The sequence below is a fragment of the Brienomyrus brachyistius genome, chromosome 12 (genome assembly GCF_023856365.1).
Source record: "Brienomyrus brachyistius isolate T26 chromosome 12, BBRACH_0.4, whole genome shotgun sequence".
Lineage (NCBI taxonomy): Eukaryota > Metazoa > Chordata > Actinopteri > Osteoglossiformes > Mormyridae > Brienomyrus > Brienomyrus brachyistius.
The window spans coordinates 20,116,781-20,138,249 of NC_064544.1; the positions used below are offsets into that span (position 1 = coordinate 20,116,781).

Genomic DNA, 21,469 nt, shown 5'->3' on the forward strand with positions numbered 1-21,469 from the left:
CTAACGGATGCACAATGACGTCATAGGCCGTCGGGACTGGGTTTATGCCCAGCGCAGCACCTTTGCACCTTTTACATTTTGTACGTGTGATCACTCTTTGTGCCGCCGTTGCTCTGCCACCTTTTGCTGAAACAGAACATTTTTACAAAATTATTATGAGTTCAAGGAACAACAACGCGTGTCACGCTATAGAGCTAAACCTAGCTGTACGTTAAGTTTCAAGCTCTGTACCACGTGGTGAGGTTTGAGGCACATTATCCATAATAGACGTTTGATCTTTGCCACCGAGCTACACCAAGATAAATATACATTTCCGGTAAAGTGAGATGCATATTTATTAATAAGGGCTAACACGGGGGCAAGTTTCTAAGAAAAAAAAACGTCTTCAGAAATACATTAAGTCAAATTGGTGATACGCACATTTTGTGTGTAGTTGAACTTTTGTTAACGGAGAGAGAGAGAGAGAGAGAGAAGGAGGAAGGGGAGGGGGTCTGCTACTGAAGAGCGCCCACAATAATAGGAGAGAGGATCAGGCTTCCGACGAGCACAACTTCAGAGCGTGCTTAAACTTTTACAGACATCTTTCTAATGTCGTTAATATTTCAGTACGGTCGGTTTATCGCACTCAATGATTGCCAGCGCTGCTGCTTGCATTGCTTATATCTATGAAGCGGAAGTTGCAGCAATAGGAAGTCTGAAAAGAAAGAAGTTAAGAAACTGAGAAGACGAGCGGGGTGTCGAGATATTTTGAATTTGACCCCAGAGAGTGGGAATCCGAGCAGGAATGGACACACACGTCAAAGAGGGGCAACTTTACGTGCAGCACCAGAAGTTTGGCAAGGTAAGTCCGCCCGGGGCAGCGCTGCCGATTATATTTTAAAAGGAGAGAAATTCGTGCGCATCTGGAGGTTTTTAAAATGACGCTAACTGTCTGCTATTTAAGGCATGTGGCGTTATTTTATAGATACCCGCAGACATTCCGTTTTAAACAAATCCTAAGCAATCCGATGCACGGCTCTCTTGATTTAGGGGTGATCAATCATTGTTTTAGTGTTTATAAAAATATGGAAAAGAGGAAGTCATAATGTCAAAAACAACTCTAATCTGAAATAACTGTATATTGCTTAAATTAAAGAAAAAAGCTGTCTCACACCTAATTGACACAGATAATATATTCCTGTTAAATTTTTTTTATTTTTTTTTTTGATTTAGGAATATTTTGCAATAACTGCATCTCTTCCCCTGTGGCCTGAGGCAGTCAGATGAACGCAAAAATAATTTTTACTTTATGAAATCTCCTTAAATAAATATAAGTGGGGAAGCTGATTTAAGAGATGTTTTGTGCCTGGATGTTAAATTCAGTTTGTCGGCAGTTCGCCTCGAATGTGTTTGTCAATTTGTGCTTATCTCCGTTCAGATTTACACATTGGACTTTGAATGGTTTTTAAAACATTCAGACCCAGTTCCCTCTTTACGTTTCGAAGGTTTTCTTGTTTTATTATTGATGCTAACCCTAACTCTGCTTCTAACCCTTTCACGTCCCTAAATTTCTGCACGGAGGTCTGCATTCCTGCAGTTTTGTATCGACTTTCTGTCTCACTCCCTGTCTTTTGGTTTAGTAGGGAGTGTGGCTTCTTGGTCATTTCACAACAGTGCGAATTGCAATGGAGTGAGGCAGAGGGATACAGAAATAGAACGACCGGGCACGATGGAAAGTGTGGTGACACACACCTTGTACACACCTCCGATATTCAAGCCTGATGCACACCCTAGTGTGTGCCAATCCTGGTCATTTGTCATGGGGCTTTCACACTGTTTATACACCAGTGTCAGGAGGAATACCTTTAGAAAGCGGTCTTTTATAAATTCTCTTGTACTTTCTCGTGTTCTGATGGTGTTTCCCCCGGGAGGCTGAACTGGATATCTGCTTTGATTGGGCAGAATCTGCTTATGCATTGCTGGGTATGTCACAGAGCTATGACACTGCAATTACTTCACCAATCTGATGATCAGTATTTGGTAATATAGATTATTAATAGCACAATGGATGGTTTATATGCTATGAACTTGTGATGGGTAAAGTTCAACTCTTGCAGTGTTTGCCAGGATTTATTTTTATATTTTTAATAAAAGTCAGTTTGCTTAGGAAAGAAGAATCAACCAGTAATACGTTCTACAGTGTGGTGATCCTGGGTACATTTTTCCACTTATTTTAATTGTTCTGTAACTGTAATTACTAGCTGATTAGTAATGTCTGTTTTCACTGGCCTCTACGGTGGACTAAAAGAGGAAGCAAGTGTCATAGTTTAACCTTCAAGGGGAGCTACGAACCAACTCCCCACTTCTCACTGCCTAGTTGTCTCCTGTGGTCCCCCCTCCCCCATAGCCAAGTGCTGCTAGCCTCTTTGCCCCCACTTGTGAACTCCCAGGCTAGTGATGTCATGGTGTGAAGCCCCATGCCCTGGATGACGTGCGTGCGTAGGAGGAGCTGAGGACCCGGGGGTGAATTGAACTATGCGATCTTACATGTGTGGCTGACCATGCGCATGTGTACACTGCGGAACTCTTTTGCCTCACAGAAGTACTGTATAAAGGCCAGAGAGGTTAACACCGTCCCCCGACTCAGGGACACACACGCCATTGAATGACTGCTGATTTAGCACTGAGTTCTTCCCTCCCAATTCAAAGGCTCGGCTTTACCCAGTTCCTTCCATAGCACCTGGAATACTACGTGGGCGACACATTCGTAGTGGGTCAACAAGAACCTTCCAGGACTCCCCCTATTGGTCCTGCCCACGCTGAGCTACGCCCTCATGGTCATCAGTTAGTCCTGTTCGGTGTCAGCCGGTTAGTTGGAAGTTACAGCCGTTTGGGTTTCCTCTAGTCCGTATTTCCAGGCTTCTTTACAGGCCTCAGAGCAGCTTATGAAAAGACAGAAGTAGAAGTTTTCCGGCCCTACATGTTAATCGAGGTTGTCTAAAATGCGATGTGTGGGGACAGCTGGTGGTATAGTGTCTTAAGCACTGTCCGCTGTGGGATATTGGCGAGTTACCATTTGTGTGGGCAGTTACTTTGAAACCACGTGATATGAAAGGATCCAACATCTTCAGATCCTGTACACACATTACAGGAACGCGTTGGGCCATTCTGACCGTATTTGTGTTTTCTGGATCTTCGTGGTCGTGAGTGATTGGAGCGACTGAGCTTTACCAGGAGGCCTCAGCCTGTCAGTCACAGCTGTGGGTGAAACTGGTTGAACATGTATGAGTTAAGCAGGTAACCAAGGTGGTCATCATTGCCCTGCCAGTTTCAGTCAGTATGCACTCTTTTGAATGCAAGGCTTTGCGGGGTGTGGTTTCTGCTGCACCCTCCTCTCTTATTGTCAGAGCCGACCTGGATCCTGGCAGTTGTTGCACAGGGTCGCCGGTTCTGTCGCTTATCTCCCTGAAGCCGCTCCACCGCACTAAGAGATGAGGTCTTAGCACGGCTTGGGGAACGTGCCCGTTGATTCTGTATGAATGTCGCTGCACCCAGCCATACCCTCCCAGCACCCAAACTGATGCTAAAGTGACTTTCAGCCCCCCAGTGCAATCCGGCATTACCTGAAAAACAGTATCAGGAGGGGTGGTTTCTGCTCCAGGTGGGGCTCGTGTGTCATCAGGTACGTGGGTGAAGTGATGTAACTAACCCTGGGGACAATCCGCTGAACATACTGTGACAAAAGAGGACTTTACAAAGTATAAAAGAAATTTTATCAATCTGCTTGTACGTTGGGAGGACATCGTCAGGCCCAAATAAACCATTATGGTGTCAAGAGTATGGCTCAGTTGAGCCTTGTCTAAATATTTTTTTAGTTCTTTTTAATATGAGGTATCTGTATTTCTGTATTTGCTGAGATAATATCCATTGAGGGTAAAGCTGTTACCCACAGCAACTTCTAAATAAGTCAGCACTGTTTCTGAACCCACTCCCTCTTAATTGTACACACATGGGTTTGTTGGCACATGGAGTTGGTTAGCTGGTTAATTACCAAATGTTAACTGTCAGCAGAGCGGAAATCCACCACTGTATAATGGGTATCCAAAAGTATTAACTCAGTTATTTATGGTATTCTGTTTTCAACAGATCTTACAGTTTATGTAGCGGCCTTCTGACATGAGACATCAGGCTGGAAATCTGACAGTGACATCGTAAGCCACTTAAATATTACTCGTGGACAGCCGGACTCCGACGTGCACGCGCAGGTCCTTGGTCAAGTGGACTCCGACGTGCACGCGCAGGTCCTCGGTCAAGTGGACTCCGATGTGCACACGCAGGTCCTCGGTCAAGGGAACTCCGACGTGCACGAGCAGGTCCTCGGTCACTTTGCAGACCTGAACAAAATGCGCTTTGACTAAGAGCAGTACAAAATGTTCAAAGTCATTTGGAATTTAGAGTTTGTAGCTAATCCAACATTTTAGGGTGGGAGAAATTTCTTCTAATATATGCATTTTAAGTTTAAAGTTAGGCCCGATAGGCCGCACTCTGAACTGTGGTTGAGATGCCCTGACTCCTGGTCCTCTGGCCCGCTGTTCGGACAGGGACTAGTCATTTCTCATGCAATTCACTGGTGTCAGATGCATCCTCACTTTCCCACCCCCCTAAAGCAGTGAAAGCACAAGTGTTGGATAGGAAGCAGGTGCCATCTTGGTGAAACTTGTGTAGCCCTCTATGTCTTTCCTGTTCGGAGTCTTGTGCATGTGCGCAGGGACGGATTACGGACCGGGCCAGCGGGGCCGCTGCCCAGGGGCCCACACAACCCATAATCCGTCCCTGCATGTGCGTAATAACGGAGTGCTGTCTTAAAGGGAGCAGAGAGATAAGTGGTGCCTGATCACTTGAGCATTCAACCCAGCCGTGGGCAAGTTGTAATCATTTGCTCTTAATAGTGGTTAGGCTTATCGGACTCATCTAGTGATACGTTGGCAGCAGTCGGACTGAAACTGGTATATGGCGATCCCCTTGCCGTGGGTTTCGACAGACTCGTTTCTCCCATTGCCGCCTCAGTACGACACACTGCAGCTTTGATCACTGCCCCCCACAGGTTTAGCTCTGCCGCTACACTCCACCCACAGGGCACGCCCAGGCAGTTTAAGGTCTAAATCTTCTTCCCCGTGACTCTTATCATGCCTTAGTCAGTGTGGGGAAGAACAGGGAAATGTGCTAGGCCTGCATTTGTTTAAAAGACGACTGAAGCTCTACGCCTGCCCCCTCCAGCAACTGAGCTAGCGTTTTCATTTATGTAAATATGGCTGTGGGAAATGCATTTAGTATCAGCCACACTCTTAAAAAAACTCCGAACGGCATCATGCGTTTTCATTACGTGAACATCTATGTAAAGGTCACAGTTTAATGTTTATCGCAGCGTTCTAAGGAAGATCCGTAAGTGTGCAACATATTGTGTAGAGAAGAGACGGGAATAATTTACTTTGAATATAACAGAAGGGCCTGCAGGGACTTAGTGGGGAATACTGTTCCCTCACATCACCTCTGCTGTGTGTGTGTGTGTGTGTGTGTGTGTGTGTGTGTGTGTGTGTGTGTGTGTGTGTGTGTGTGTGTGTGTGTGTGTGTGTGTGTGTGTGCATGTAGTTTCTTTTTCTTAGTGTGTCACCCTCCACGGTCCAAAGACGAGTAGGATGACTACCGACTTTAAAGTGCCTGCAGCATATCCTGTGACAGACTGACGTCCCATCCGGTGTGAGTCCTTGTCTTGTGCCTTGTGCTGCCTGGAACAGGCTGCAGGCCCAACAGTTACCAGGCTCAGGATAAGCTGTAGGATGATGGATGTAACAGAGAATTCGTTTTTCGAATAGCAGGTGGATGTTCTGACAGAGATGCGCCCTGAAATGTTGTGTCATAGCACCGTGACTGAATGCCTGCAGTGTGTTGTAGGATCTGGTCATCCTGACAGTCTTCAGAAGCGCACAATCCTGTCTTTCGCTCTTTGCCCAGCAGTAGAAATCAGGTGTTCGCAGTTTTTTCTTCAAGCCCTTTCTGTTTAGGAATGACTATAAGTCAGCATGGCCATTATCCCCAGGGCTAATATCTAGCTTTGTTCTACCCATATATGGCCATGCTAGTGGTGGAGGAGCTGGAGGTAAGAAGTGAAGGGAACAAACTGTCTGACCGTGACCTGACTCTGTATGCAGACTAGCCTTCATTGGCTGAAGATATCAGGCTTGAACTCTTCCCACTTCCATGTACTTACTAACTTCCAGATTGTAGCGCCCCCCCCTCCCTGGTGATGTGTGTTATAGGCAGAAGGTCACGGTCATGTGGTCATTTACTGCCACGGGCAGCCTGCCAGTGGGGCGCATTTGAGCATACCATGGTGCGTTCTGAACCAGCGTCTTGGGATAGTGGGGTATTAGGCGGTGACGTCTCCAAATTATTTGTAGGGGAGAGGCCCAGGGCCAACAACATAATTGGGGGAGGGGTATCTAACGATGAAAAATGAGGGCACGCACTTGCTGAAGTTTTCTTAATTGCACCTATTATTATGGTTATGAATAGTGTATACTCATGCCATCCAGGAAACAGCTAAAATTGCAGTTTTTTTTTTTTTTTAATTGTGGAACGTGGAATAAATTGTTCCACATTCTATGATTGACACCACTCTGATCTGGTGTTACCCCAACTCTCCATTGGTTCCAGTACTAGTATTAAGGCCTGTTTCAGCTGCTGACTGCTCACTTATTTGACTAGCAGAACAACAAAATGTGTAAATGCATTTCCATTGGTGTGGCAAATTCTGTCTGGATGTTGTGGCGTTGAGGATTACTGCTTAAGAAACAGACGATGCCGAGTACCATCATCCAACAGAATGTAAACTTGAGCGGAGAATGCTGAACTTGGAGCTCACGAGCAGAGAGACCTGCTCCAACCGGACGCATGCTCTGAGCAAGCTGACGTCAGCTCTCTTTCTGGGCTTTGCAGTTAATTTGCATATTTTCTATCTTGCATGCCACACTACTCTTCCTTCCTTCCTTTCCCGTATTTGATTGCCTTTAAACAACTGCAACAGTTTCCATGAATATAAAGAGCATCTAGTGACTGCTTTATGGTCTCCGGGACTATAGTTGTCACTTTCATATTTAGAAAAAGAAACCTTTTTTTCCAGTTGCACATATCATTTCATACCATAAATACTTTTTACTGCTTGATGACTTTATGGTGGGTTATATAGCAACCAACTAATCGAACAGAAACAACCGCACATTCAGGTTTTGATTTGGAAGAGGTCAGGTTGTGTTTCTTATACGGTCGCTGCTTGTTAGGACCCATTTTTGCCAAAATTTGAAATGCTGTCCCAGAATTCTTACTGCCTCCTTGATTATTAGTTCTTAACATGGAGCTGAATATAGATAAAGGTGTGATCCCTGCTCTCCGGAGCATGTGCTGTTAACTTCAGCTGACTGGTGAAGCAGTGACTCTCTAAAACACGCTGAAGCCAGAGGCACTTCCCTCGCTTACTTCCTCCCTGTATGCCCCCCCCCCATGATGGATCGCAGTATTATCAGAGCCCTGGGTTCATAGGCAAGGCTCCGGGTCTGTCACCCTGAGCCAGAGGGAACTATGGCCTGGTTGGGCATGCAAATGGACCGAGTGAGGAAACTGGTGTCCAGGGGGCGCGTACATGCACCTGCAATTTCGACAGGAAGTGAGGTCTGATGGTGAATGTGTTCCTTCCTCTTAAATGTGCAGCCACACCATCTCCTCACCACATGTCCCAGTTCACAGGTGTTTATTGGTGGCTTTTTTCCTTGTGTTTAACCAAACACTAGCATCCTTTACAGATAGTTTTTCAGTCCCCCCACGAGAGATGTTACATATTTCTTTGAAAATGTCATATCTTCAATGAGGAGACACACATATATCATGTCGGTGTGGGGAACACGTTTCACCCTTTCTGCTCTGACACAACCTGCTATCATAATGAGTAATCACTGTAATTACAAAATTATTGTAACTTGACATTATCTTCCGTTTGGCATCATCGCATAATTCTGCCAGGGATTCTGGTACCTGGTATAGCATTCAGGGTATCTGCACATGAATGAATGTCATGGAAATGTGACTGTCCAAAGCTCAGTGTGATATGAACGGCGGGAAGGGTAGAGGTGCCTGGAGCACTGTCAGTGTTTAGGGATGTTGTGGTCTTGGTTTTGAGGACATCCCTCAGGCTGTGTGATCCCAGGGCCAACGTGGTCATCGCCTGCGGTCACCCAGTGGCCATCACACACTAGGACTGTGTCTCTTTGCAAGTTTACTCTCGTCTGTCAGCAACATACTTCTTGTTTACTGAGGAAACTTCTCACTTCCCTCTTTTGTCCCATGGAGGAAGGAGCCGTAAAGGTTACCGGGGCTGCAAAGGTTAATTTCTTGTTGCTTTGGCATCGTCACCCTGGTCAGTGGGAGTTTCGTCGTCCTGTGCCGGCAAACGGGGTCCGTAAAGATCGAGACATGTGTACATTTGTGGGGGTGAAACATCCTTTTTTTTACGCAAGTGGCCAGTCACTGCGCTAATGGAGCATTTTCGCAAGATTTGCATCATGAGCAATGAAGAAACACAGTCCCTTATCTGAAACAGCCGCGTTAAAAAAAGCCAACAGGATATAATATGTTTAATAAGCATTTGTATTTAATGCCGTCATCTTTTGCAGTGTTGTGCGTCACGTCCTATGTTTGAAGTGTGACATTCGGACGTCTCTCTCCCTCTGTCTGTCCTTCAGAAATGGAAAAAGAGCTGGTTTGTGTTGTATCCTGCCAGCCAGAATGGAATTGCACGGCTAGAGTTCTTCGACGGCAGCAATGTCAGTGAGAAACCTAATACCAAGAAGCTGGACAAGAAGATCATCCGGTTGGCTGAGTGCATCAGCATCCTGCCAGCCGTCACCGAGGCCTGTCCCAAAGAAAACATGGCCGCTTTCTGTGTGGAGACCAATGACAAGACTCACATCTTTGCTGCTGAGAAGCAGACCACTGCTGAGTGGGTGGAAAAGATGTGTGAGATCGCTTTCCAGGTAAGGGCCCCAACCCCATGTGTGGGAGGTGTGCATCTGTGTTTTTGTATGTGAGGGGCCGGTGACTTTATAGTTAGGGCTGCATGATTGTAAAAAATTTCAAACACTGCGATGTGATGTTTTTGTGATAAATATTCCAATATTTATAAAGCAAAAAACGGGAAATACTATTAGCCATAATAAACTATAGCCAAATAGAACTCATCTGCCAATAATATCTACCAAATTAGCTGCTGGTGATGCTGCAAGTGTTTCCAAATTGCTCATAGGTGTGAGTGTGATTGAATGGTGTGTCAGTGTGTTCTGTGATGGGTTGGCGCCCCATCCTGGGTTGTTCCCTGCCTTACACCTGTAGCCTCTGGGATAGGCTCTGGACCTCCTGCGACCCTGAATATTACAAGCGGTTTCAGAACATGGATGGATGGATGAGTGTTGCTGCAAGTACTGACAAATAATTTGCTTTTGCTCAATATCGTCTCTATGGAATCTGAAATATTTCAATACTGTGGAAGACGCGTATTGGCACCCTGTATTTGTTCACTTTCACCTCCTCATTTTTCATAAATGCACCGTGCTGTCAATGACTGACGCTGACAGCAAGGAAGGAAATGACCATGATTGGCTCATAGAGAGCAGGCAGAGTTCATGCAAGAACAGCAGCATAAAAACTTCACACTGATTTTTAACACTAGATAATCTTGAAAAGGAACAATCATTAAAATCGCAAAGCTTGTTAAGTTTTGTTTCTGATGACAGAGTAAAAATGCTTTAGTGATACTGTTTTAGCTATTTTAAACTCTCAACTAAGCTTGGGTGCTTTTAACAATACTGCCAAAATACCATGTATAATGTTGAGATGGTATGACAGTATGACAAATTATATACTTGGCAAAACCAAATCTCAAGCCAGCTAACTATCGTGGTCCTTGTAGTGTGACCACTTCATGTGTATAATATGCAATGTCCATATTAGCACTTGCATATTGTGCAGGTCTGTTCACAGTGCTGTTCATCTGCTGGCTCTGGTTCTTCACCTGCAGAGCTGAGCTGCTCGTAAAATCTTTTAAAATCCCTGGGTCGTGACCACTGGCCCACTGGTGAGTGGCTTACAATTCAACAAACGCTGCTCTCTGTTTCTTTTGGTAGAAGGGCAGCGGGACAGACTCCAATGGCCAGGAGCTGCAGATGGCAGACAACCTGATTTACTACTCCAGGGAAGAAGGTAAGAGGGGACCATTTGCTAAAACACAACAGCAACAAAAAACCTCAAGTTATTTGTGGAAAATGGGTGCAGGGTGTAGTCTAGTGATTAGGCCCTATTGCAGCCGGGTTCATGAGGAAAATGCGTGTGCTGAAGTCCAAGGAGACTGCTTGTTATTCTCAGTAGCGCTGAGGTCTTCCTCTACTACCTGCTTCAATAAAATGTCCAGAAGTACTTCACTGCAGTGTCACTTTATGTAAAAGAAATCTAATAAGGAACTAAACAAAACAATACAAGGTAAACAGGGTGAGGCGAACTTGAGACCAATATGCTGAACCTAATTGTATTTGCTGAACTGATAAGGCCAGGCGTTGGCGGGCCCGTACCCAACTAATCACCCGATGGTACAATTCAAAGGTCCCGGTTGGCACATTCCGTGCGTGGATTGCATTTCTCACCCCGCAATAAGGAAGAAGCTTTGAAATGGTGGTCATGATGCGTAGTATAATCGCCATCTATCTGGTTTTGTTTTCAGACAGCTTACTGCAGCGTGAGGCATTTCTGGCTTTGTGGGGCCAGATGCAAGGTCCCATAATCTTATAAAAGAAGCTGCCCTTTGCTTGTGTTTTTTTACTGTCAGCTCATAGTGCCTCCTGCAATGATGTTTGGCTGTATTTTCCAGTCGACCCTTTGCATTTGCCAGCTCATGCTGTTATGAGCAAGCTCTTCTAGGAGGTTTCTGCAGGCTCCTGGATTACATACAGATCAGTGTATGTCAGTGCAGTCTTGGTTGACAAGCAGAAAAGTAAATAAATAAATAAATAACTACCTCTGGTACTGGAAAAGCAGCATCCTGTTGATCAAAAATAATTGAATTAAATTAAGAGTAAGGCTGTCCACGGTTCGATATGTATCATGGAACTGAGGCCATGGTAACAGTAAGGTAACTTAAGGGAAAAAAACGAACACATCACCCGTTTATTAAACAATGAACCGTTATTTAAACAATGAACTGCATATTTAGCTTGGTAGCAACTTGTTTATTTACTCAGTAGGGGTGTCACGGTACACTGCATATTATCGAGCTGTCCGGTACTTATACCATGGTATTACATAGTAAGGGGCCGATCCAATTCTGTTACAAAAAATGTATGTCAAAAAAGCTTTAATTAGGCTACTGGTGACGCACTGTTCTACGTCATTTTTCGTAGTGTTTTTAAGGGATCTGCATCTTACACTTTGTTGTGATAGCAACCCCTGGTGTATCACAGGCGAGTGCACAAACAGCCCACATCATCCATTGCTTTTTTCATCTTTCTCATTCTTACTGTCTCACACAATTGCGTGCACTTTGTTTAGTTGGATTTCCCAATAAACCGTTCAATAAAACTGTGATACATAGCAAACCTTGGGCAAACGGTATCATTATACCCCTGTTTACGAGGCATTTGATTAAATTCAGGGGATTATATTTTGCCTCAGAACAAAGAGCGTCTGAATCTACATTAAGTTCCTAGCATTCGGGTTTGGGTCTGTAAAGAGGACAGCTTATTTTGTTTGTTTTCTTTCTTGATGTCACTTCCGGTACCATTCCAGTTTCACACAGTTCCCACGTGGACACAGGCATCACTTCCCCCCAGTCACATGTTTGGAGTGATTCAGCATGTTTGCTTGCTGGGCGAAGGCAGACACTTCCTTTTGCAGACACTCGCATCCTCTTCCTGCCAGCCAGAGAGGCTGTGAATTGAAGGAAAGAGAAATATGCTTGTATACGGAGGAAGTCCTTAGGCATCTCTAACCCGCAGCTGCCCTGGTTTGTGCACAGTGCATTGCTGCGAGGTTAAAGAATAGGTTTGGGCTTCTGTTTCAAGATCGATTGCTGTCAGTGATGCCGGCTGCTGCCAGATTATGGTGAAGAATCGCATAGCTGCAAATGCCTTTGAAACAGGCCCTTTACCCCAACTTCCCCCAGGGATGCTGTATGCTGGATGACTATGTAGCCAAGCTTTCCTCTCCTGTGTCACTTAAATGTAAATAAAAAATAATGTTGAAATATAAAAATGGACAGATGCCAATTGCCTAGCTCCTGTGTCAGATAGGGTTAGGGAATTGATCGAATTTCAATTTCAATTACCATTTTGGCTTCCAACGATTATTAGAACAAATTAATAGGGAGAAAATGATTACTGTGCCTCCTTTTTTGGCTTTCAGTGATGCTCCCGTTTTCTCACGTTATAAATCCAGAGCCCCCCCTTTTCCAGCCCCTCTCAGTTATGCACGTTTTGTTTTTCAAGTTCAATGGATGCATGGCATTTCCAGTCAGTGAGTAACCCTGTTAAATAACCATGACCTCAATATTGACCAAAATAATCATTATGATTTTTGCCATAACAGCTGCCCTACCGTCAGGTGTTACCAGGCACTTCGGCAACATGCTTGCTTTGAAGGTGGACTGTGTGAGTCACCCCATTGCTACGTGTGTCCCTTTCCTCAGTGAATGAGTACTGGGTGAGTGTGCAGCGGACGGAGGCCTCGGAGCGCTGTAGCCTCCAGGGCACGTACTGGCTGAAGGCCGACAGCGAGAGCCTGATCCTGAAGGAGCCCAACACCAAGAAGATGCTGCTGATGTGGCCATATAAGCTGCTTCGTCGCTATGGCCGAGATAAGGTCAGGGTTCAACCGAGCCTGTCATTGCCAGGGGTTACGAACGAGTTGTGCTTAGTCTAATTCTAATTCTTAGAAATACAGGTTGATGGTCAATCTATGGTAATAGCTAAAATACAATGTAATATCACAGAAATACTGATAAGACCTGATACTGATCTAGTAGATTTTATTCAGTTCTACCAACTTGTTAGTAATTGAGGGATTCTTAAGATAAGTGTCTGGTTTCTGGGGCATGATGCAGTTAGCAGATGGCCTGGCGGGGGATGATGGAAAGATACTGAAAAGTTGAGTAAGACAGTCTACATGATGCTAGAGACTCAGTTAAACATCCTAGTGGCGCCTACGTGTTCGCAGGTGTCGATGCACATGTCAGCTTCCTCTAAATTTTAAAAACAGCAGCGGTGGAAGCTGTTCTGGTGGACTGATCTGGTTTTGCTCTGTTGCCCTGGGCCTTTGAACCACAGGATGGGAGGGGCAGGTTTATTCATGTGTTGTGGGTCTCTTGTTAAGGTCAAAGTTTTGGGGTCTTTTTTTCCCCCACTTTTTGGGAAGTGGTGGTATAGTGTCAAAATCAAGCTCAGCTTGATGTAGCATTTCTAATAAAGGATGGTTTGAGAACATTAGGACAGATTAAAAATAAATTTACACCCCCCAAAAAATCAAGTTCAGATATTCATTCAAGGCTTCAGCGCTTCTGAGTGGAAAATATTCAAACTCGTCATTTAATTGAATCACCTGACTAGTGATATGTGTGTGACCACATGGTTCTGCTCCGCCTGTTGAATCGCATCAAGCTGAAACTCTTTTCAGAAGAAGTCAGAAGTGTTTATATCACAGATGTAGCTATTTTTGGCTATCCCCTGGGCTTTTGTGCGTCACCTACACGTTACATGTAGATATCTGCTTTCTGTAATCTTTCCGTCCTTGACATATATGCCTTTGCCGACCTCATCTGAATGTGAGTTCAGCCCACATGTGCATCTCCAACATCACTCAGTGTCGTCATGCGCTTTCATGCTGAGAATAAATTAGAAAAGAATGTTTAATAAAATGCAAAAATCATGGTATGTCAAACGTATCCCTTTCGCATCCCATTTAGATCTCATATTCTTCCATCCAGGTCATGTTCTCATTTGAGGCGGGACGGCGCTGCGAATCGGGTCCTGGGAACTTCACCTTCGAGACGAAGCAGGGTAACGAGATCTTTGCGATTGTGGAAGCTGCTATCCGGGAGCAGAAGGCCCAGGCAGAAGAGCGGCACCAGAGCTGTCCATCACTGGATCTGGACAGTGGCTCGCTCCAGCAGAATCGCTCTCCCAATTCTGATAGCGGCGGCGACCCAGATGCTGATTCTGGGGGCAGTAAGCCTGGGTCAGCTGATGGTGTCTTTGGGAGGAAGGATGCGGAAGGGAAGAACCTGAAAAGCCGCATGCTTCCAGAACCCCCTCCCCCAGTGTCCAGCACCCCACCCCGCTCCCCTCTGACCCGTGGTACCAGGAGTGCCCCTCCTGAGGAGGACCAGAGCAGTTTGTACTCTGAGCCAGCAGATTCAGTACGCATTCCCCCCTCCTCTGTGGACTACCTGTACTCTGACCCTGTGGACAGCATCAAGACCCCCATGCCGGTGCCACGGCAACGACCCCAGGGGGATGAAGGTGCACGCAACCAGGGCAACAAGCAAGAGCCATTGTACTCGGACATCTACGACCGGGTAGACCTTACACAGCGGACTGCAGCTTTGGTGCTCGATGGGAGGGCGCGAAACGGAGCTCGGCAGGTGGAAGGGGCACCCATGGAGCACATCTACGACGAACCGGAAGGTCGCGGTACACCCCAGGGGGCCACAGTTTATGACGAAGCCCGATTCGAGCCCCAGGCCTGGAGAAACCGAGGGCTGGAGGACCCCCTGCTTGGCCATGAGTTCCCCTACAACTCCACAACCGATGATTACTCTGTCCCAGCATACAGCAAACAGCAACAACTCCGAGCCAAGGGCCCCAAGCCTCTCCCAGCCCCCAAACCTAACAAGGCGTTAGTGCCTCGTAAGGACCCGCCTGCACTGCCGCAAGGCAAGGTAGGTGCCAACCTGAACAACAACAACAGCGGTAACGGAGCTAAGCACACAGATATCTATAGCCAGATCGCCAGACGCAAGTCACCATCCAGTGCTTGGCACTCCGGCTTGTCATGCTCTCCTGATGTCATCTATGACAACCTTGGGAACATCTAAGTTCATGCATTCATCTCACCCGTCGTTTTAAGGTCTGCAACGTTCCTTATCTGCCTCTTTGTAATGCCCCCCTGACTTAGGAATCGCAGGTGAGTGCAGAACTAGGAAATTTAAATAGTGCCTTCTGCTGGCAGGATATGCACTTAGATGAGTTCTATCACCACCTCCTCGTCCTGTGGTGGAACAGGTGACTGTGAGCCTGGAGCCTCTTTGCTGTGTCCATTGCATGCTCAGAGACCCTGGCAGAGCAGCTGATGGCCTTGTCCTGACACTCAGTTTTGATGGCATGGGGGAAGATGTGGGGAATCACCACGGGATCTTTACACAGTTCCCACTTGGAGAAGAAGAGAGACAGTGGGCAGGGGGAGTGGCAGATGCTTGTTTGGCATAGTTTGCTCTCACTGGAATAAGTTTTGCACAGGTCTCACTTTCTGCCTCAGGAAGAGGTAACCACAGCAGGAATGTGGCTCTGTTGCTCCAGGGACTCCTGCAGTCCCCTTTCTGTCACAGTACTGTTGCCCAGCACTGCTGGTGGACTCGTTGAAGGTTACGGATTGAATGAAGGCTCCTTAATATCATCTTGCTGTTTTAACACCAGACCTGTCACTGAGCTGTAAAGCGCTTATTTCTTAACAATCTGGTATCATCACTCCTGAAACATGCTGGGCTATCTTCAGCACTTATTTTTATTATTATTATTATTTTTTTTTAATTATTATTATTTTTTAATATATATATAAGGGATAGCCTCTCACAAAACCATGAGCCTCGGGTGTCAACCTGTTTGGGACAGCATTAGGTTTTGAGATCGCCACATGAGTTCTGATAATCAGACAGCAGCAGCCAGAATTACTTGGGCTTGTTTTTAAAAGACAGAATATTGACTATAGCTTGTATTTTACATGCAGTTAAGCTAATTCACTATCTCTTATGCTTTTCTGAAACAGCTGCACTGTTGTAAATAATAATAAAAGTATATTAAAATATACTTTTGTCATCATTCACCTGAATACAGTATTCATGCATGCTGGTTATTTGAAATGTCATTACCTTTTAGAGTTTTCTGCCATTAAACTGGCCATTAAAAATGGCACATTGTCTGAACCCTTTCTGTTGAATCCAGTTACCATTAAGGTTTGCCAGAGAGAACCAAAGAATTCATTGCTTTTTGAATAACGACCAGTCGAAATAGCCTTGCTGGAGTTCCAGTTGGATGTTGCTTAAAGGAGTCTGTATGCCTGGCTTTGTTCACAAGGAACAAGTTGTTCCTCGACCTGTCGCCGTAGGGGCTTTTTTGAAACTACTTCTTCATGCTGCCAGGATTAGAATCTGTTTACCGTGGTGTCATTCGTCTCCTGCCTACGCAATGAAATGAAAAAAGTAGCTAAATCAGCTGTGACGATAAAACTAAAATCATAACAATTCTGGCCAAGTTCCCCACTATGAACTATACTTATAAAAAAATAAGGGATTTGCCTTTCAAAGTAGCTTGTGTCTTTTACTCTGCTAAACCCATTTATGTTGTCAACACAAATTCCCACAAGGACATTAACATCACTGAGAATGTCCTTATAGAAATGCCTAATTTAAATGCAAGGACGGGTTGTCTGTGTCTTGCGAGCAAAGGCGCCCTGTCAATGTCGACGGGTTCACTCTTTTTTTTTTTGCTTATTTTTTCTTGTTCTGCTTCTGAATATCATTCCAGCTAATACTTTTTCAAATAACCTTTCTGACTGACCTATGAACACCTCCCACTAAACATATACGTTTCTCACACACACTAAGCTAGTGATTCGTTACCTTTGCCTGATGTCTAATGGCATTCCCTAGTGCATATTGTTCAGAAGCTTAGTTTTTATACCATTTTTGGTCACTCCAAAAATAGACTTCTTGTAGTTTCAATCCACCACAGAACCAGCTGTTTTAGGTTGAAGTTCCATAACCAAAAAAGGTCTTGTTGGTTTAGCTGAGGTGATCTACCAATATTACTTAAGTTCCTATTTTCTATTGTTCAACTTTTTTTGTATTTCAGGTTATAAATTCACTACAAAATAACAAGAAACAGTAGCAAATAAAGAGTATACATTCTGTACAGAAATGTAGGTAGTCAAGTAACTTTGTATGAAGAGGTGAAAAATGATGTAACACACTGAAGAGTTAATGCTGATCATCTAGAAACAGCTTGCAATCTAATGTACTCCATGGTTTTGAGCTGAAGTTCTGCCCCCAGTGTGTGTAGTCTTTCGGTTCTCCTCCTCTCTCGTTCAGCTGTTTCTTGCTGGGAGAGTGTGAAGGCACGCTCTACAATAGATGGGCATGCCCCCATAGCCACGGGAGCCTCCAGTTCACCATCACCCTGTACTCCATAAACGCCAATGGACTTGAATGGACAATACAATAAAGCGAATTCTGAAATGACACAGTTAGGCCTGTTACGAAAACTACTTCTGTTGGATTATATATTGTCACAGAAATAATTGCAATAAACAATATTATTGTCATTTTAAGATCATTTTATGCCAGTGATAGAAAGACAATAAAATAGCATAATAATGCAAGTACAGTGAAACCTCGGTTCTCGAACTTAGTCCGTTCAAGAAGCCTGTTCGAGAACTGATGTGGTTGAAAACGGAATCAATTTTTCCTATAAGAATAATAAATTGGATTAATCTGTATCAGACCCCCCCAATGATTTGCCTATTTAAACTTGTATAAATACATACCTAATGCTAAAGCCATAAATAAACATTTTACAACCCAAAAATATATGAAATAAGTGAAAAAATTATTTAGCCATCCCATACTCTGTAGCAAGACCAGACATGTGACCTCTGTCATACTTTCCAATTATTTCCTTTTTAAGCCCTGTTGTGGTTCTCACAACTTTCCTTTTTGGTTTGCTGCTATCAATAACCTTCTTAGAACCCATAGTGGCTTATTTTAAAACAAATTAAGAGCAACAAAAGCATGAGAATATTCACAGCACAATTCGGCGGAAATGGTCACAAATGTTTGCATTGGCGGTAGAGTGACTCATATGCACACATTCTCTCCTTTACTAATGCATAAGAAGATGAATTTTTTTGCCAAGAAAGGGTTGGTTGGCCAAGAACCGAAAATACGTTCAACAAACGAGACATTTTTTTTACTGAACAATATGGTTGAGAACCGAACTGCACGAGATGTGAGACATTCAAGAACCGAGGTTCCACTGTGCACCCTTTCAAAAGAGCAATTTACTTTGTCGTTAAGAATATTCAGACATTGGAATTTCAGGTGTCAAAAAATGTAGATATTCTGAATAAAGGAAACATAAATAAAACTACACAACCAAAAAAAAATAGATGAAATGGACTCTCAGGTTATGTTAACAAAAATGCATTATATATCCAGCATTTAGTACAGGAGCATGGGGAGTCATTCATTTATTTACAGGCAATATACTGCCAACCCAGTTTTGTGGAGGCTCTGCACAGTGATGAGAATGAACCTTGACTTCCTGTACCGTGAAGTCAGAAAGAAGTCAGACAAAGATAGTATTATAAATACCATTTTCTACCTTCTATGATCAGAATAACAAAAATGACTAGCAGATGTGAAGAATGGTTGACTGTGAAAGTCGAAAAATACCAGGATTTATACAATTCCTCACTACAGAATAACCACTTCCAAATAGCTACAAACTAAAATTTGTACTGCTACACCATAAACGTCTGTGTGTTTTTCTGTTAGTGTTATTGTATTGATTTTTTTTTATTCAGTTTTTATTTTTATTTATTTATTTTTTTAATTTTCATTTGAAATCTAATTTAGTTTTTGGTGTGGTTTCATTCGTTTTTATTTTAAGGATGTAAATCTATTTAGTTATATATTTTACTTTAGGTTTTAATCATTTTACTTTTAGGGATAGATGGAAGGTTGCAGGACTTGCTGTCTACTACAACAGCCATTGGCTATTTCTATGGTTCATGTTCTTTGCACTAGAAGCCCAAAGATAAACAAATCATTACTTTAGCTAAACAGTATTTAAAAATGGCAACGGAAGTATTTGATCTTTGTTTTTACTTTATTTCAGTTGCTTTCAAAACCAGTATTTATAGTTATCGGTTATAGTTCTTATTTTTTTATTTCAATTTATGGAAATGTTTTTACTAATGCATATTTTCCTTGTGTAATGCAAGTACATAGTGCATGGATTGTTTTGGTAAAATTCTTATTTATTCGTAAAACCACGCCGCAATGACCACGCTTCAAAAACATGACCTTTAAGAGCAGCTTTGCCTATAGCCTGTTGGAGCTAAAAGTATGAACATTCAGGACCCCGGATGGTCCAGCTCTGCATCGCGACACACAGACTTTCATGTGAAGTATGAACCAGCCCCGAGCTGCACTTGCACAAATTTGATAATCGTCGATAATTATGATGAGAGGTCTAATTACAACAGACCCGATGATACTCTGAATATAGTGCTTGTTCAGTAAGCAGGAGAGAATAGCCAGATACATAATCTGTCGACAGAAGACTCCCAGATTCTGAGTCCTGAATTTTGCGACTATTAGACATTGTGCTGTGTTGACATTCTAGATTTCTCCTTAGGGCAGCGTGCGTCCCGCCCAGACAGAGGAAGAGGTAAATCTATCAGGGAGCTTGTTGAAGGAGCATTAACAGAGCTCCAGACTAACTTTTTCCACTAGTAGCACTGGTGCTCCTTACTGAAAATTGTATGAGCATCAGCACAGAATGTAGGCACACCATTTAAATCAACATGCCACACAATACATTCATGTTATCTCCATCTTAAATGTACTACTGATAAATGTTTTTGGTAATAAACATACAATTCACAAAAATAACAATATGATGTTTTATTTCAATGGAAAAAGTCACAGAGCAAAATTGTGCTTCAGGAGAAAAAAAAATGGTGCTACTTTCACCAAATGGCCAAGCACGAGTGACAGTACTTACAGACCCCAGAGTTAGACGACATCCTGTGAAGAACTTCCCCCAAGCCACGTCGCTATGATGACAGCCTCGCGTTAGCTCTCCACTCTAATCACCCTCTGTCTCGTGCACACACACATACTGAATCTGGTTCTGGTCGATTCATGGTTCTGATTACGATACACTAAAATATCAAGATGTTTCAGTAACAAAACACTGCATTTATTTTCTTTAAAGAAGTCAGCTGCAACTTTTACAACAGTTCATTACCCTAACTTAAAGAAAAACATGGTGTTTCAAGATCAAATAAATAAGGTTAACAACCACACTCTGAATCTTGGATGTCAGTTTGCCACTGGTGTCGGTAATACTGTGAATTTTAGTTTAATCCTCCAATACTGGAGATCCAGTACGCAGATCTGGTTTAATAATCATTAAACGGTAAATAAGTCTGGTTTTATTCATACAGCAGCTTAATTTCAGGAGGTACATGAAAGTAAATTAACCTTTGGGTTTAGCATCAGGTTTATTTCCAAACTAACAGTTTTACCATCAGAGTATTTTTCAGTTAAAGAAACCAAAATATTTAATATTATTAAATGATACCTAATTTTTGATACTGTTCAGACAATGCACTCTGGTATAAGGTATGTCGACTCTAATTTGAAAAATCAAGATACGGTTTCAAGGAAATATGGCACTGCTGCCATTTTACTGCCCAAGTCTAAATAGAATCGGTTCATAAATGTGAAAAAAATTAAACTTATAAGCAGAGTTCTCATGCAATAACTGTTACACAGTTTATGTGCGTGTAGGAATCGGTACGTGGAATCATAATTCAAATGTCTTGAATTCCTAGTATTTAAAAATTTAGAACTGTTTCTAATCTGGAATCCTACACACCAATCTTCACTCCCTCCTGGTGTTTCACGTGATACATGATGATGATTAAAAAAAAAATCAAATGGCAGGTCACGATGCTGCGCCTAGATATAAAATTTTGTAAAAATGGTCGCTGGCACAAAGTCATTGGGTTTGGGGGGGGGGGGGGGAATGACGGCTGTCAGCTAAGTCCTGCATTATTACGCAGTAAATTCCTGCGGGACTATTTGTCGGATCTGGGCGGAGACGATCACCCTACTCACGCATCTCCTAGTAACCATGCTGTGATCTCTGCCAGATCAGGACTGTAACTGAATTTTAAAGAGTCTGCAAAAAGCAAAACTGCTCTCACAGCCCTTCTCATACACCCTCAAGTGCTCTGTGTAATATGGAAACTCTGTAGTCAGGTTCTCGCTGTGATTCAATATGTTTAAATATATTGTGAGAACTGACTTTAACAAGGATCTTAATACAATGTGGCAACT

At 43.4% G+C, this 21,469-nt stretch overlaps 1 protein-coding gene across 1 annotated transcript; it reads left to right on the forward strand.

Annotated features, from left to right (window-relative positions):
* The first annotated feature begins 112 nt into the window (after window positions 1-112).
* dok1b (docking protein 1b) lies at window positions 113-16,264 on the forward strand. The gene is made up of 5 exons (XM_048970779.1): window positions 113-841; window positions 8,772-9,062; window positions 10,209-10,284; window positions 12,758-12,930; window positions 14,051-16,264. Exons 1-5 carry the CDS (start codon window positions 785-787, stop codon window positions 15,158-15,160), a joined length of 1,707 nt encoding a protein of 568 aa, XP_048826736.1. The 5' UTR covers window positions 113-784; the 3' UTR covers window positions 15,161-16,264.
* Window positions 16,265-21,469: the final 5,205 nt, after the last annotated feature.

Coding starts and splice junctions, on each gene's coding strand:
- dok1b (XM_048970779.1), top strand. CDS start 785: ATGGACACACACGTCAAAGAGGGGCAACTTTACGTGCAGCACCAGAAG. Junction 9,063..10,208: donor TGTGTGAGATCGCTTTCCAG/GTAAGGGCCCCA, acceptor TTCTTTTGGTAG/AAGGGCAGCGGGACAGACTC. Junction 10,285..12,757: donor TTACTACTCCAGGGAAGAAG/GTAAGAGGGGAC, acceptor CCCTTTCCTCAG/TGAATGAGTACTGGGTGAGT.